The 15,040-nt window shown below is 38.5% G+C and overlaps 1 protein-coding gene across 5 annotated transcripts; it reads left to right on the forward strand.

The window, feature by feature from the left end:
- Positions 1-56: 56 nt before the first annotated feature.
- dync1li1 (dynein, cytoplasmic 1, light intermediate chain 1) lies at positions 57-15,008 on the forward strand. 5 transcript variants are annotated; one of them, XM_065289716.1, is made up of 14 exons: positions 57-212; positions 439-512; positions 1,917-2,033; positions 2,934-3,164; positions 3,334-3,494; positions 3,637-3,730; positions 4,028-4,163; positions 4,244-4,355; positions 4,435-4,494; positions 5,916-5,960; positions 6,130-6,250; positions 7,217-7,348; positions 8,361-8,380; positions 13,307-15,008. In XM_065289716.1, exons 1-13 carry the CDS (start codon positions 109-111, stop codon positions 8,366-8,368), a joined length of 1,395 nt encoding a protein of 464 aa, XP_065145788.1. In that variant the 5' UTR covers positions 57-108; the 3' UTR covers positions 8,369-8,380; positions 13,307-15,008. The 5 variants fall into 5 exon arrangements, with proteins under 5 accessions (XP_065145788.1, XP_065145795.1, XP_065145774.1 ...); XM_065289723.1 differs by having other exon boundaries at positions 8,361-8,370; XM_065289702.1 differs by lacking the exon at positions 8,361-8,380.
- Positions 15,009-15,040: the final 32 nt, after the last annotated feature.

A 15,040-nucleotide genomic window follows, 5' to 3' on the forward strand; every position in this document is an offset into this window, starting at 1 on the left:
TGGGCTGTGATTGCGGCTCCCAGTGGTCCACGCCCAGCAGAAAAGCAGCGCTCGCTTCTGTGCGACACATCCGGGCCACATTCAGGGGTGTCACTCAAGCCTGCGAAGATGGCGACTACGGGCAGAAATACACTCCTGTCGGTTAGCACAAATGTAAATAACAGCACTTCCGAAAGCCAAAACCCTGAGGATGATGACGGGCAGAATTTATGGTAGGCCTTAACGGTTCTTTTCTCCCCTATTACATCTCAGATATATATGCACAACGTGTCTTTATGTGGACCCGAGCCGCATGTGACAGTTGTTAGCCGCTAACTTGCAAATTACCCCAGCCGGGCAGGTACACACAGGCCAGCCTGATCAGCCTGAGTGATCTCATTGATGCTTATTGTGTATAGATGTGTATATTTAACAGCTAACGCCACTCTCTGCGTCCAGGTCATCGATATTGAGTGAAGTGTCGACGCGATCCCGGTCAAAATTACCGTCGGGAAAGAATGTACTGGTTATGGGTGGGTGTTTTTCCTCTCTATCACACATAAATGCTGTTTCATGTCTGCTGTAGTCGCTACATCCTGCCCATCTGCATCCATTGTTTCGTTACTTTTAAATCATGTGATGTGAGATTAATGCAAGGGTTTGAATGGACCGATCACTAGGTTAAAGCGTGAATGTGTGTGATGATGTGATTTTTTTAAGTGTGCTGTTATTGTTATTGAGCGCTCGGCTGAGCGCACGTCATTGTCTACAGTAGCCGTCAGGCTAGTGGGCACGATGCGAGAGACACTGGAGCCTGTAGAGAAAAAAAAGTAATGTGCTTTTATTAATATATAAGACGGTTGTTTCATAAAAAATTTGCCTGTATTTAAGCCCTTTGAATTTGTTTAATAAATTGTTAGTTAGGCGCAGATAATCCGCACTTTTAGACACGGGCTGTGTTCCAAAACCTAGTGAGCTGCCTACATAGACAGCATGGTTGATGCCTTCAGTGATGCCTGTAATGCTGTCTCCTTGTTAAAAATCCTTAAATGCTGTCTCGTTGGACAGCTAAGTTGGTATTGAGACTTATTCTTTATATAATATAATTTATTATACCTATTCAATATGATAATTACTCATAACATGACTAATTGTCATGCAACTAGTTTTGAATGTTGTTTTGTTAAAGAGGCCCTGTATGTAATATAGGGGCGGTTTCCCAGACAGGGATTAGTCCTAGACTAAAATAAATGTAAGAACTGTCCAAACTGAAAACAACTTGCACTGACATATCCTAAAATACATCAGTGCCCTTTGTTTTGCCTCAGAATGCACACAAGTAATGTTTTTAGTAAGACATGTTTGTTAAAACTAGTTATATTTCATAACTAAACTAAGGCCTAGTCCTAATCCATGTCCGGGAAACCACCCCTTAATTTATTAAGATTTTAGTGACCGTTATCTTTTCTATGTGATTATTAGTCTTCCAAACAGAAATCCACAATGTAATTGTCACTATGTAACACTGGGGTTCCCAAACCTGGACCCATCTAATTATTCTCAAGACCCACCAAAATATGTTTTAACAACAATACAAATCTATTTATTCATTCAGTAAATCATAGTTTCTATTTTTTGTGTTGGCATATAAATAAAATATAAGTTTAATTGCATTACCAAAACACCTTATGGCAAGATATCAAAAAACCATTGTCATTGCTAGTCATTAATTGGACTAAACTAGTTCTTGTGTTATTGACCGCAACAGCCAAGTGACATGCGTGACCCCATTTTGAAAACCACTAATGTAACATTATGATTCGGTTGTTTAGTTGTTTTGTTCTTGTTTGTTTGTTTATATGTTTTTATAACAGTGTGCATATAAATATTAAATTCTCCAAGCTTTTAAATATGTGTGTTTATGGTATATTTTACAGGTGAGGTGGGGTCTGGTAAGACCACCCTGGTGGCCAAACTACAAGGTGTAGAGGAGTATATGAAGGGGCGGGGATTAGAGTACCTGTATTTCAGTGTTCATGATGAAGACATTGAAGGTGAGAATTAAAAGCTTTACTTCAGAGACTAATGGACATAATACACACCTGTGTGACACTGTCCATCAATAGAGGTCTTTTAAGCATCCGCACAGGTGATTTGTAATACCTTGAGCAGTTTATACTGCTGTCATACTTTAAAGCTATATCAAAGCAGGGTTGGGGTTAGATTTGGAGTTTTGGATGTAGTTTTATGTATTGGTTTCTACATGTTTTTCTTCCGATTTTAAAACTATTATTACTTGGGGTTGGGGTTTGGGTTAGGATGTCTAAAATGTAACAAAAAGTCATTCTAACCGCAAGCCCAAGGTAAAAAATAGGAAAAAACAATGAGAAAACAATACATAAAATGACACGAAAAAGAAAGTCATGCAACAAACACAAAAAACTATTTATGGAAATTCGTGTTGACTGACACAAAAAAGACATTTGTGCTCAATGGCAGAAAAAAAGCGGAAAATCGTGTCCAGGAACACAAATAAATTAATCAAATATTTTGTGACTATAACACCATGAGATTGGGTAATAAAAGGCAAAAACACCAATACTTCATGTTTAGAATGTAAAATACTTGTTATCAGTTGATTTATCAACAACAATTTATCAGAACAAGTTAAAATTTGAGTCTGAAAAAAATTAAAATTGTGTAGGAACCCTGTCATAGTGGTTAAGTAATTTATTTGCATGTTATATTCAATATTTCAATGCAACGTTAGGCATGTTTCAGCTTGAAGGATCATTAAATTAATGGTTTAAAAACATTTTAGACATGCTGTCAAAATGCATTATCCTTGTCATTAGATGCTTCACACTTCATGTTTAATGCCAACAGTGCTTAATTCTGTAATGACATGCAAAATCCAATGAATCCTCTCACAAGTCCACTCCATCTTTTGGTAGATCATGCACGATGTAACGCGTGGGTACTGGATGGAGACCTGTATCACAAAGGCTTGCAAAAGTTCGCTGTGTTGACAGAGAACCTTGCAGACTCGCTGGTTCTGTTCATAGTGGATCTCTCCCGGCCGTGGCTGGCCCTTGATTCACTGCAGAAATGGGGCAGCGTGGTGCGGGATTATGTGGACAAACTCCGAGTGCCTCCTGAAACCATGAGGGAGCTGGAGCACAGTTGTGAGTTGTGCTGTGTATTTCATGGGAATGATCTTGGAGATACATTTTGATCTCTTTTTGAATCGCTTCAGGCTATGCTATGTGACATTTATTCTACTTGCATGAATGATTTTTGCACTTCATTGAAGTTATTAAATAAATGTGGTTGAATGCGACTGTTTGTACGCAGTGGTCAAACAGTTCCAGGAGTATACGGAACCGGGAAGTGATTTGGACAGTGTACCTCAAAGAAGGAATCCTGAATCGGAAGAAGAGAGCATCCTGCTACCCCTGGGGGAAAACACACTCACACACAACCTGGGCATTCCTATAGTGGTTGTCTGCACTAAGGTACATCTGCTGCATCTATCAACTTGTGATCCTTAATTAAAATATGTAAAGTGTTTGATACAGAAAATCATCCAGCATAAAAAGAACATGCTGCCTTTCAGTCCCAAATATCTTTACACTTCTCTCCCTCGTCCTTTCTTAGTGTGATGCGATCAGCACTTTGGAGAAGGAGCACGATTATAAAGACGAGCACTTAGATTTCATCCAGTCTCACATCCGACGCTTCTGTCTTCAGTGTATCCTTAAACATCTATAGCAGAGCCGAAGTGCTCACATTTACTCTTTTGAGAGCTTATACATCCCTGTACAACTCTTGTCCGGGTCAGGCTATTTGCTGTGTTATATTTAAATCCTAAAAAGTTGGCGATTCATGTGTTTTGTGTAAAGGCAATAATATCGGGAGCTCTGGTCATGAATTAAATCAGTGCCAAAATGGCTGCCTTCCAGAAATCCGTACAAATAGAGAATAAAAGTAGACAGCTCTGATACTTCTGGTTAAACGCTGTTGTTCTCCTTTACAAATAGTCTTTCAGATGGGGCGGCACTACTCTACACATCTGTGAAGGAGAACAAAAATCTAGACGTGTTATATAAATACCTCGTTCACAGGTTATATGGCTTTCCCTTCAACATCCCAGCTCAGGTGGTGGAGAAAGACTCAGTGTTTATGTAAGTGTCTGTTGATTTCCATGCTTTCCATCACTAAAGTTTAAATAGTGTTTTAAATGCTGTTTGTGCCTAACTTCCAGTCCATCAGGATGGGACAATGAAAAAAAGATTGCCATCCTGCATGAAAATTTCCAGACAGTAAAAGCAGATGACAACTTTGAAGATGTAATAGTGAAACCTCCCGTTAGAAAGGTAGTGATCACTTTTATTTCTCAGACTTTGCTATGAAAACATTTTTTACTTTAGAAATATACATTTCTTTGTTTTTCAGTTTGTACATGAGAAGGAAGTTCAAGCTGAAGATGACCAAGTATTTCTAGTAAAGTTGCAGGTAATGGATTTATGCACGTACACTTTTATCAGTGATTTAACCCAGAATACCCCCAGAGTGGGATGTTGTGTAGTTTTTAACAAAGGGTTTACCATATTTTCAGGACTATAAGTTGCTCCGGGGTATAAGTCGCATCAGTCAAAAATGTGTTTTGAAGAGGAAAAACATATATAAGTCGCACTGAACTATACATCGCGTTTATTTAGAAAAAGATTTCACAAAATCCAAGCCGAAGAACAGACGTTTAATCTGGAAAGACAAGGTCTTCAACTAAACAATAGTTCAGAACAGCAGGCTGAATAGGTGTCCGTACATGTTAAAGTAACATAAACAGTTATTTACACGATACACAATAGCATACAGAACATACCTGGGAGGATGAATAGGCTAAATTGACACAACAAGCCAAATGAAGTTTAAAAGGTCCCAAAGTCATTTCACATCACTGAATCCATTGAATTACATAAATACAGGAGCAGCATATAGCGACTCTCGTGGCTGTAGACGGTAATGGTTTCTCATGGTTCATATGAAATCATTTTGACGTATAAGTCGCACCTGACTAGAAGTTCCAGGACAAGCTAAACTATGAAAAAAATTTGACTTATAGTCCAGAAAATACGGTAAATAGCGTGGTTTATCTCAAAAACAATTTTTTCCTCTAACTATATATGAGAGAAATTCATTGAGAAGTTTGTTTGCTATTCCTCTCAGGTTTGATTAGGCATCCATGAAATGTTGGAATAAATCATTAAAGAATGAGACACTAAGAGGCTGTTTAAACTTGGCATTAACATGCGTTTTCGTCGATCGGATCACAATTGGACGAAGTTAATGCCAGGTGTAAATGGTGTTCAAAACGTTTTGAGCTCGTCCACTTTCAACCACATCCAGAGGTAGTCGAAACCACTTTCGATCGGATCGCTTTGGAGCTGCGGAACGCATATGTGGTTGAATGTGTTCGAACAGCCACACGCGACCGTCTTCGCTCCGCCCATTTATCCAATCTGTGGTATTAAAAACAAGTCTTACGTCTTTTTTTTTGACTTCTGGCGTGAACATACGGTGAACAGCGCTTTTTTAAGCCTTTCATTGATACAACTAAAGCGGCTGATCTCCGTAGTTTCGTTTTGAAAGCGTGTGAAAGTTGCGTGATCTTATTTCGTCAATTGCGCTGAAAATTCAGAGAAAGCTCTTACATACACATGTACAAAACTCTGTGCAGCATGTTTACTTGCTAAACAAGCAGTGGACTCCGACATAATATTAGTTTGCGTCCATATAAAATAATTACTCCCGCTTGGGTTTGAATACCATGTGTAAACGTAATGTGTCTCTCTTGTCCACTTGTGATCCGATCGATGAAAACACATCTTAATACCAAGTGTAAACAGCCCCTTAATGATGTTTTTGTTTCTTAGTCTCTGTTAGCCAAACAGCCTCCAGTCACTGCAGGAAGACCAGTGGTGAGTGTTTTACATGTTCAACATTTAATCAAAGTACCCAAGTTGTGCCCTTAAAACCCACTGAAATTATTAAAATAATATGGTATATTAGTTAATAAAATATATAGATACAGTCTGCTCTGAATTAGTGTAGATTTTAATAAATCTAAAACATTTCTTTATATAACAGGACCCAACAAACAGAGCCCCCACAGGCTCGCCAAGGACGACCAACCGTTCAGCCGCGGCCAACGTGGCTAACGTCATGCCCATTCAATCAGGTACCAAGAAGATTGATCCCAACATGAAAGGTGTGTATGAGAGCGATGTGTGCTGGACGTACGCATCTCTTTCCTTCTCCATCCTTTCCTCTACTTTCCGAGGCTGGATCTACAGCTTTCCATCTATTGGGAACAACAGCTCTTTGGAATCACCTTTCTGCTTCCTTGGGATTTATTTTTCTCTCTGGATCTGGTTTCCTGGTCTTTAACACTCACTCATGAAAACAATGTAACCTGTGACCTTAAACATGAGATCCATCCTCTTTCATGCTTTTGTCTGTCTAGATGTAGAAGGGATAACTTGGATAATGAGATTTTTGATAAGACAGGCACATTTATTTTGTTGGCAGCCAGCAATCATTTGTGTGTAGTCTATTTAAAACAACGACAAGAATTACGCTAACGTTAGTGGTTTTCATAACGTAAGTGCTGAGGGGTTAGTTAACACAGCGTTACAATTTACCCTGCTGGGTCAAAATATTTTCAAGCCCACCAAAAAAGTTGCTAGGAGCTGCATACATATTTCAAAATGATGCTATGTTTTAGTCAACAAGCCACTGATGAATATGACATAGCATTGGATTTGGTATCTTACACACCCAACTTAGAAACTTAGAGATCGTCTTTTGGCAGCGTAAAAAATACAGTAAAAACAAAACGCTCAACCTTGTGCAACAATGCAAACAGTCCGTGTTACAACTAACCCTGCGTTAGTTTTTGCCCCACGCGCACCCCTACTTAACTTCCTTGGGTTTAGGATATAGGAAAATTGTTTCCCATGTTTAAAGAGGATTAGGAGAGCATGTTGGTATTAGAGAGGCTTTGGCTTTTTGCCTTATCTCAGACTTTAATCTTGACTTCGTCTAAGCCTGTTTTTAATACTTTAGTAATTATTTAATAGTTATGGTTAGGTGGGAGCTGGTCTCATGTCAGTGAAGTCTGCTGGAGTCAAATCCTGTATCGTTGTACTGATAACTTGTTTTTGTCTTGTTGCAGGAGGACAGACCAGCGAGGGTGTGCTGGCCAACTTCTTCAACAGTCTGCTGACTAAAAAAGCAGGCTCGCCTGGCCCAGGCGGCCAGCCCGCAGGGGGAGGAGGTAACACACCGGGAACAGTTCGCAAGTCAGGTGAGACGATCCTCTGTGACGCTTTTACACGTTCATCTCTTCATTTGTATCAATGTCGCCTTGCAGAGTGGATTTGAAGTGTTTTAAGTTGTGTTGAGGTGATTTCAAATTATAAGTAATACATTTACATTCATTCCAATAGAAGATACAAATCTGTTTGTAATATACTCAATTTTTTCAACATCAATTTTATATAAATTCAAACAAGCTGTTTCTCTGGACTGAGCTTTATAGCAGTTCTGATCTCCTCATGCGTCTCCACAAATCCTCAATCACATTTCTTTCTTATCTGTTTCTCCGAAGTCGCTTTAAAACGACCATTTATTCCCTTTTCTTCATCTTAATTGTAAAAAGTTTTTAAAGAGTCCAATGTTTTCCGCAGAAAATTTGTTAGTTAAGGTGGTAGGGTTGTGTGGGTGGGCGGGGCCGGAGGCATGGCAATCAAAGGGGGCGTACGCGTCATGATGAAAATATTTTTATTTAAAACACTCAAATAAAACTCAATGTTGAAGAAACTATGACAGAAAATGAACACATACTAGATTATTATTAATGAATTAAAGGTTTTAGCAACTGGCTAGTTATGCTCTAGACAGTGACGGACCTTGTCTTTCTCTCATTTCGGCCATGTGGCTCAGGTGTGAAGCGCATCCACGCTATTCTCCGAGATGCACTTGACGGCCTTTTGTGCAGCGAATTTTTTTGGGACAAACTAGTTAAGGTGGTAGGGTTTCCCAGCTTAGGTGGGCCGCCCGAACTGAAAAGTGCTGCAGGAAACCCTGGAGTCAGCTGAGTTAAGTTTGCACTGTAGATGATGTAGGACCTTGATGTTGAAAAAAGATGGAACAGATTTTTAAGATCATAATCATCATCCTCAATTTAAAATTACTTCAAATATCCTTTTCTCCCATGTTGTACATGTGTGAGGTCATTGAAGGTTATCCCATGTTTGTTTTTTTAATTGTCCTTTTTATTTTTTGTCCTCTCCTTCGCCTTAATCCTCCCATCCCAGATCTTTGACGGTCAGTGACGGTAAAATAAAATATATATTTGACAATCTCTGCATGTGCAGCTAAAACTCTTGAAAGCACCGTCAACCCTGCTAACCATCCAAGCCGATGTGCTGTCACCCTCATTATTTCACGCTGTGCATCTCAGATTACTAAGTATTAACACACCTACCTCTAATCTACTAGTTCATTAAAGTTAAAGGGATAGTTCACCCAAAAATAAAAATTCTGTCATCATTTACTCACCCTCCTGTTATTCTAAACTTGTATGTTTCTTTTTCTGGTGAAAAAAGAAGATATTTTGATAAATTATAGTACCCACTGACTTCCGTAGTATTTGTTTTTCCTTCCTAATGGAAATCAATGAGTACCATTACAGTCATTTATCAAAATATCCCTGTGTTCAACAGAATAAAGAAACTCATACAGGTTTAGAAGAACATTAGGGTGAGCAAATGGACAAAATTTTTCTATTCTTTTAAGAGAATTAGTTTACATGCAAACTGTTTCATGTAAAACGTAGCACAAATTGTATAATGGATGTGATAAAAGTAATAAACTTTTAAAAATTATAATTTTATTTAAAGGGATAGTTCGGCCAAAAATGATATTAAACCCATGATTTACTCACCCCCAAGCTGTCCAAGTTGCATATGTCCATCTTTTTCAGACAAACACATTTTCGGATATTTTAGAAAATGTTTTAGATCTTTCAGTTGATTAAATGTGAGGTTACGGGGTCCACGACCTTCAAGTCCAAAAAAAGTGCGTCCATCCTTCACAAAATAAATCCAAACGGCTCCAGGATGATAAACAAAGGTCTTCTGAGGGTAATCCGCACGGTGTTGTTGTAGAAATATCAATATTTAAAACTTTATTAATGAAAATAAATACCTTCTGGTAGCGCCGCCATCTTAGACTCCTCTGTATTCAGGAGAGAGTATTAGCGTAGTGTACGCACTGTTCTTAGTGACGTATGACAAATTCGGAGGGCGGGGGCACAGAGCAGCAGCAGAGTAGCCTCCGTAGGCTGCGTAAGCTCTCATCCTGAATGCGGACGCGACTAAGATGGCGGCGCTACCGGAAGGTATTTATTTACGTTAATTAAGTTTTAAATATGGATATTTCTACAACAACACCACGCAGATTACCCTCAGAAGACCTTTGTTTATCATCCTGGAGCCGTTTGGATTTAATTTGTGAAGGATGGACACACTTTTTTTGGACTTGAAGGTCGTGGACCCCGTAACATTACATTTAATCAACTGAAAGATCTAAAACATTTTCTAAAATATCCGAAAATGTGTTTGTCTGAAAAACGATGGACATATGCAACTCGGACAGCTTGGGGGTGAGTAAATCATGGGTTTAATATCATTTTTGGCCGAACTATCCCTTTAAAGTCTCAACATTTGAAATGCAGCAAGATTGTTCTGTAATATTTGTCAAATGAGAAAAGCATCAGTGTTTGGAGTGAATTGTTACTAAAATCCACTAAACCCACAGAGCTTGCATGCTCTAAAACTTACACTGCATATGTGGCCATACAGTCCTCCACAGATTGGCTTATTTTAGCTTCACCGTTTGGTTTCCTATCATACTATTATGCTTTTGCATCTACATTTGTTTTAAACCCATAATGCAGCTTGATTTTATGGGAGTGTATTAAAGGTAAAGTACCTCATCATAGACCCCAGTAACCGCTCCTAACCATCACCCTACATACCCTTATATTCTGTAATGGTGTGAGTATGTGTACACAATGTGTTGTCTGTTGTAAGTAACCCTCTTTCTTTCATATGTATGAATGATTAAGCCACATCAGCCATCATTTTTAACCCCTTTAAACTGTCTTCTGTCATGTGTGTTAGCAAGGGGATGTTGGCCACGTTAAGGTGTGTGTCCATGCAACACTATCCATTGCTTGCATCCAAAATATCTCTTAAAATATAACCAGTGCTGTATTTCTTCTTTATATCTAACACCTGCATGGCTCATTCAATGCACACATAAGATACACAAGCTACATATTCACATGCTTAATGCATGTTTGTCTCTTGTATTCTCTGTGTATTATACTACATTTCTCTTGTCACTATTTAACTTCAGTCTTGAAGGTCCGGTGTCAGTGAGTTTAGATCTAACCCAATTCAAACACATTGACTTGATAGGACAGTCGCCATTCAGGGCCGGAGTTAAATAGTCTTATTATCAACTTGCATGGCTTGCTCCTCTGTGATTTAACTAGGATTGGGTGGTATGTAAAAATGTAAAATGTAAAAATATGTCAACACTTAGAGATTTTGTAGGGATGCACCGATTATTCGGCCACCGAAAAGAAAGACTTTTATCACCAAAACAATACGGCCGAAATGTTGTGATGACGCAAAAAGAAACTTGCACATGCTTGTATGAAGCAACATGTCTGTTAACATTCAAGTGATTTTAAACAATTTAACTGCAAAAAGGCGCTAAAGTGAGCAGCTTTCTGTACACACAGACGCATATAACACATGATCATCACCAGTGTTGGGGGTAACGCATAACAAGTATTGCGCATTACGTAATAATATTACTTTTCTGAAATAACGAGTAAAGTAACGCATTACTTTATAAATGTACACATTAATATTTCAGCTACTTTTTAAAAAAGTAATGCGAGTTACTTTTCAATTTAATTCATTCAAATTAAAAATAAAATAATGTACTGAATTAAACTGAACATATTAACGTAGAATTACGCACTCTGTGGACCTGATAAGGAACTGTTTTGGTCAGAAACGGAGATGGCAGGCCAGAGTTTGACATTTTTGCGATCATAAAAACACCTGCAAGGCCTGAAAGAGATCAAGCCTCAGGCAAGTAAGAAAAAGTAACGCAAAAGTAACTAAAAAGTAACGTAAGCATTACTTTCCATGAAAAGTAACTAAGTAACGCAATTAGTTACTTTTTTGAGGAGTAACTTAACTCTTTCCCCGCCATTGACGAGATATCTCGTCAATCAAGAGAAAACGCTTCCCCGCCAATGACGGGTTTTTCCGTCTTTCCGCAATACCGCTATTATCCACTAGGTGGCGCCCTTCCGCAACTTTTTAAAACCGGTATTGCCCTATGGCAAGCTGCTGCATGTCCGTGTCTGTTTTAAAGATCACGCTGAATGGGATCTCTATGAAAAGTCCATCACAAAAATTGAATTATCTCTGCTTTTTGCTCAAAATGTGGTGTTTTTGTAGAAACCTACCCATATTCAAAAGCTGATTACAAAAGAACCACTGAAGGTAGGATGAAACGGGTTTTTTGTTTGAAAGCAGAGGGTCTGTTCTTTCATTTGGTATATTGTATGTTTATATATTTCAAGAAGAACATTTTCTGGAAGACATTAAACTTTTGTGAAAATCATGAAAAACGCTGGCGCTGGCTGGCAACTTTTTTTAAAAACGCTGGCGGTGAAAGAGTTAATATTGTAATGAATTACTTTTAAAAGGAACTTTCCCCAACACTGATCATCAATATGCCCTCCAAAGATCAGAACTTGTGATGTGTAAACTTTAAAGAGTCGCGCTACTCTGTCTCAAACTGTAGTCCATTAACAAACATTTGGCAAATAGAGCAATGAAAAAACAACGTAATGTTTTTATGTGGAGCGACTGTTTATGCTAAGCCGTTTGGAATTCACCCTCCGTCTTTGTGTGTGCACGCGTGTTTAAGTGCACTCAGTAGTGCATACACGGAGTGACGCGTTTTAAAAAGCAAGCAAACATGAAATCTTTCTGTTCTTGACGGGGCACATACAAACAAAATGATCTCCACAGTATTCTTTTTCAAATAAAAACACGTGTTTATGTCTTAAGTGTATGTATATATTAGAGTCGGAAACCGGATTGTGCTTATTTGGTCTTAAAGAGACAGTAACCTCAATTAACCTACTTACAGCTGTGTCATTAATGTTAAACAAACAACCCAAGACAAAGAGAAAAACACTTCTGTAGCTCTAAAAATAATAGTTACATTTAATTTGTACAATAAAGACAGTATTATGATTCATTTAATTCGATATCTGTACCTAATGCTAATTTCAGACCTTACTTGATGTTCAACTTTGTTCTTTTTTTTTTACAAATGTTTGTAATTTCTTTATTTGTTAATAGATTTTCCCACCCTTTTTTGCTGATCTAAAAAAGAATCCGCTCTGTGCCTCAAAAACTGTTATTTGATCCGAACCGTGAGTTTTGTGATCCGTCACACCCCTAGTAAAGTTATTACACAGTCATAGCCATAAATGCAAGAGTACTAATAATTAGCATAATTTCTTTTGGAGTTTTGTTTTTCTGCCTTGGTTTCCTCTTTTTCGATTTCGGCCAAGAATTTTCATGTCGGTGCATCCCTAAGATTTTGCTATACGGTGTATACCTTGGTAAATAAATTTGCATGGCTGTCAGTGGGCATAATCCATGGTTTAGCAAGCTAATTTCTTTAAGGTACAATCTACAGTTAATATTATTGGTTAAAGTGAGATGACATGTACCTTGTGACAATGTAAAATAACTCAATTTAGTGTCTTTTGCATGTTTTTTTTCTACAGCAGTTATAAGCGCTTTATGGCATTAACACATTGAATGCGTGTGCACTCTTCAGCTCTCCATTCATTCCTATCATTTATACTTTTTTCCAAAAATCTTTATTTTTTTTAATAAGGGGTAATTCCTGATGCTAAAGTCTGATCTTTTTGCCTAAAATGATAGAAAGATGCAAAGGCTAAATCATTCACTCACAGACTCACAAACACTGACATGCAAAAGCTGTGACTGAAATTTATATGTATTGGTTCTGCTGCTTCTGAAACACTGACTTAATACCGCTTCTATTTAACAAACATCTACTCAGTAGCTGTGACTGGTAAAGAGCTTCCATACACATGCTGATTCGCTCTGCATCTTGGTTGTCACAGGCTCCAAACTGGGCTTGACAGATGTCCAAGCTGAGCTGGACCGGATCTCCAACAAGTCTGACCTGGACTCCTCAGCCCCTAATGCTACCACGCCCCCTGCTGAAAACGATGAATCCTGAATGGGATGCGGGGTTTATTTACTGTCAGGCCCCTCCCATATACACTGCTCTCCCCGCCCCGGCCACCTCTCCTCCCTTCCTCTCCCTTGCTCTTTCTCTTGCTCTTGTTCAGAGGGGGGATTTTTTCCCGTTTAATCCTAGTACGGACACTGACTTGAAGCTGCATGTTGGACAAATGATGCTATGTCTGTCTCCGCACACACGCGCACATGTAAAGCGGAGACAGACAGACTGAATGAGAGCTGATGTAGTAATGAAGGACACTAGATCAGTTATGGACACTAAAGAGAGAGGGATTTAGGATGTAGAGCCAAGTCAGAAGTAGAAAGTAAGGGGGGTGACTTTGTTTATATGTATGCAAGTTAGTTTTCTTGGACTTTTGGTTGTAACTTATCTTCTTGTAAGAGGATCCTTGTATGTCTACCGTGAATGTCACTTCGGCTTCTGACAAACGCACATTTTTCTTCTCTAAACGACTAAACGTCTTATCAAGCCTCATTTAAACAAAACGTAAAAAATAAAGGGAAGCATCGCATTTTATTCGCAGTAGCAAAAGAGAAAAAGATTGATAGTTTACCAAGAAATGACGCATGTCATTCCAAACCTGTGTGCTGTTTTTACATGGAGTACAAATACAGAATGAACGAATCTTCTTGCAGCTCCTTTCCAAACACAGCCAAAAGCTCAAAAAAGGACAAAAGCTTGACAGATGTAGTTTGTATTAATGTTGTTCTATTAATAAAACGTTAATTAATATAATGTTCTCCTATATGAGAACAAACATACTGACACAATTTCACTACTTTATTTTCAATTATTCTTAACCTCTAATGGTTTTATTGCTGCTGAGAGACTGTCAGGTTAAAGTCATCCCCTGTAAGCCGCTGCGTATCTAAATATTGCACTATTACACAATAGTAGGCAGTGACACTGAAAATGTTCTCTTACAATGCGTTTATTGCAGAAAAACCAAGACACTTTATTGGCCAATGCAGCATAGAGAGGTTTTAACTTGAACGGTTTATGAAGTCACCTGGTCATACAAAAGCTTAAGCTTTGAGCATTTATCATTGAGCGTACACTGCTGATGGGACTGACAACTATGTTTATGTAAATTTTTGTTTGTTTTCTACGTTTATAAGAGCTTTTGAAAATTGTATGTTCCTGTGTGTATGTATGTCTTCAATGCTCAACTACAGGCAGTTATGGCGCTGTTCATTAATGGATGCGCTCATGCACACACGAGCAGTATTACTGTCTTATCATTGGTGTAAGTGTGAGTGTTCAGGTGTTTATGAGCTAAATAAGTAAATAATTTCAGCAGGAGACTAAGCGGAATTGTCTGTTGTAACGGCTAGAAATTAGTAAAGGGAGGGGAGGGGTGGAGACGCAGAGGTGGCTGGGCAGGTGAGATCTGAGATCATCATCACCTGCATGTACAGTCATCAACCAAACTACTTAGGAGAGGGAGGGTTCAAAATAAACATACGCTAATATGGTCCTGTAATTTCACAAGATGTAGTGATGTTTCTCTGGATCAGGTCTGTAATCATTCTATTAAAGTTGTATTTATTGGGAATGGCTTCTGTCGGTCTGGCTGTCTGTCATTTGTGAG

Source organism: Paramisgurnus dabryanus, chromosome 19 (assembly GCF_030506205.2).
Source record: "Paramisgurnus dabryanus chromosome 19, PD_genome_1.1, whole genome shotgun sequence".
In the NCBI taxonomy this organism is placed as follows: domain Eukaryota; kingdom Metazoa; phylum Chordata; class Actinopteri; order Cypriniformes; family Cobitidae; genus Paramisgurnus; species Paramisgurnus dabryanus.

Coding starts and splice junctions, on each gene's coding strand:
- dync1li1 (XM_065289702.1), top strand. CDS start 109: ATGGCGACTACGGGCAGAAATACACTCCTGTCGGTTAGCACAAATGTA. Junction 2,034..2,933: donor TCATGATGAAGACATTGAAG/GTGAGAATTAAA, acceptor ATCTTTTGGTAG/ATCATGCACGATGTAACGCG. Junction 3,165..3,333: donor GAGGGAGCTGGAGCACAGTT/GTGAGTTGTGCT, acceptor GTTTGTACGCAG/TGGTCAAACAGTTCCAGGAG.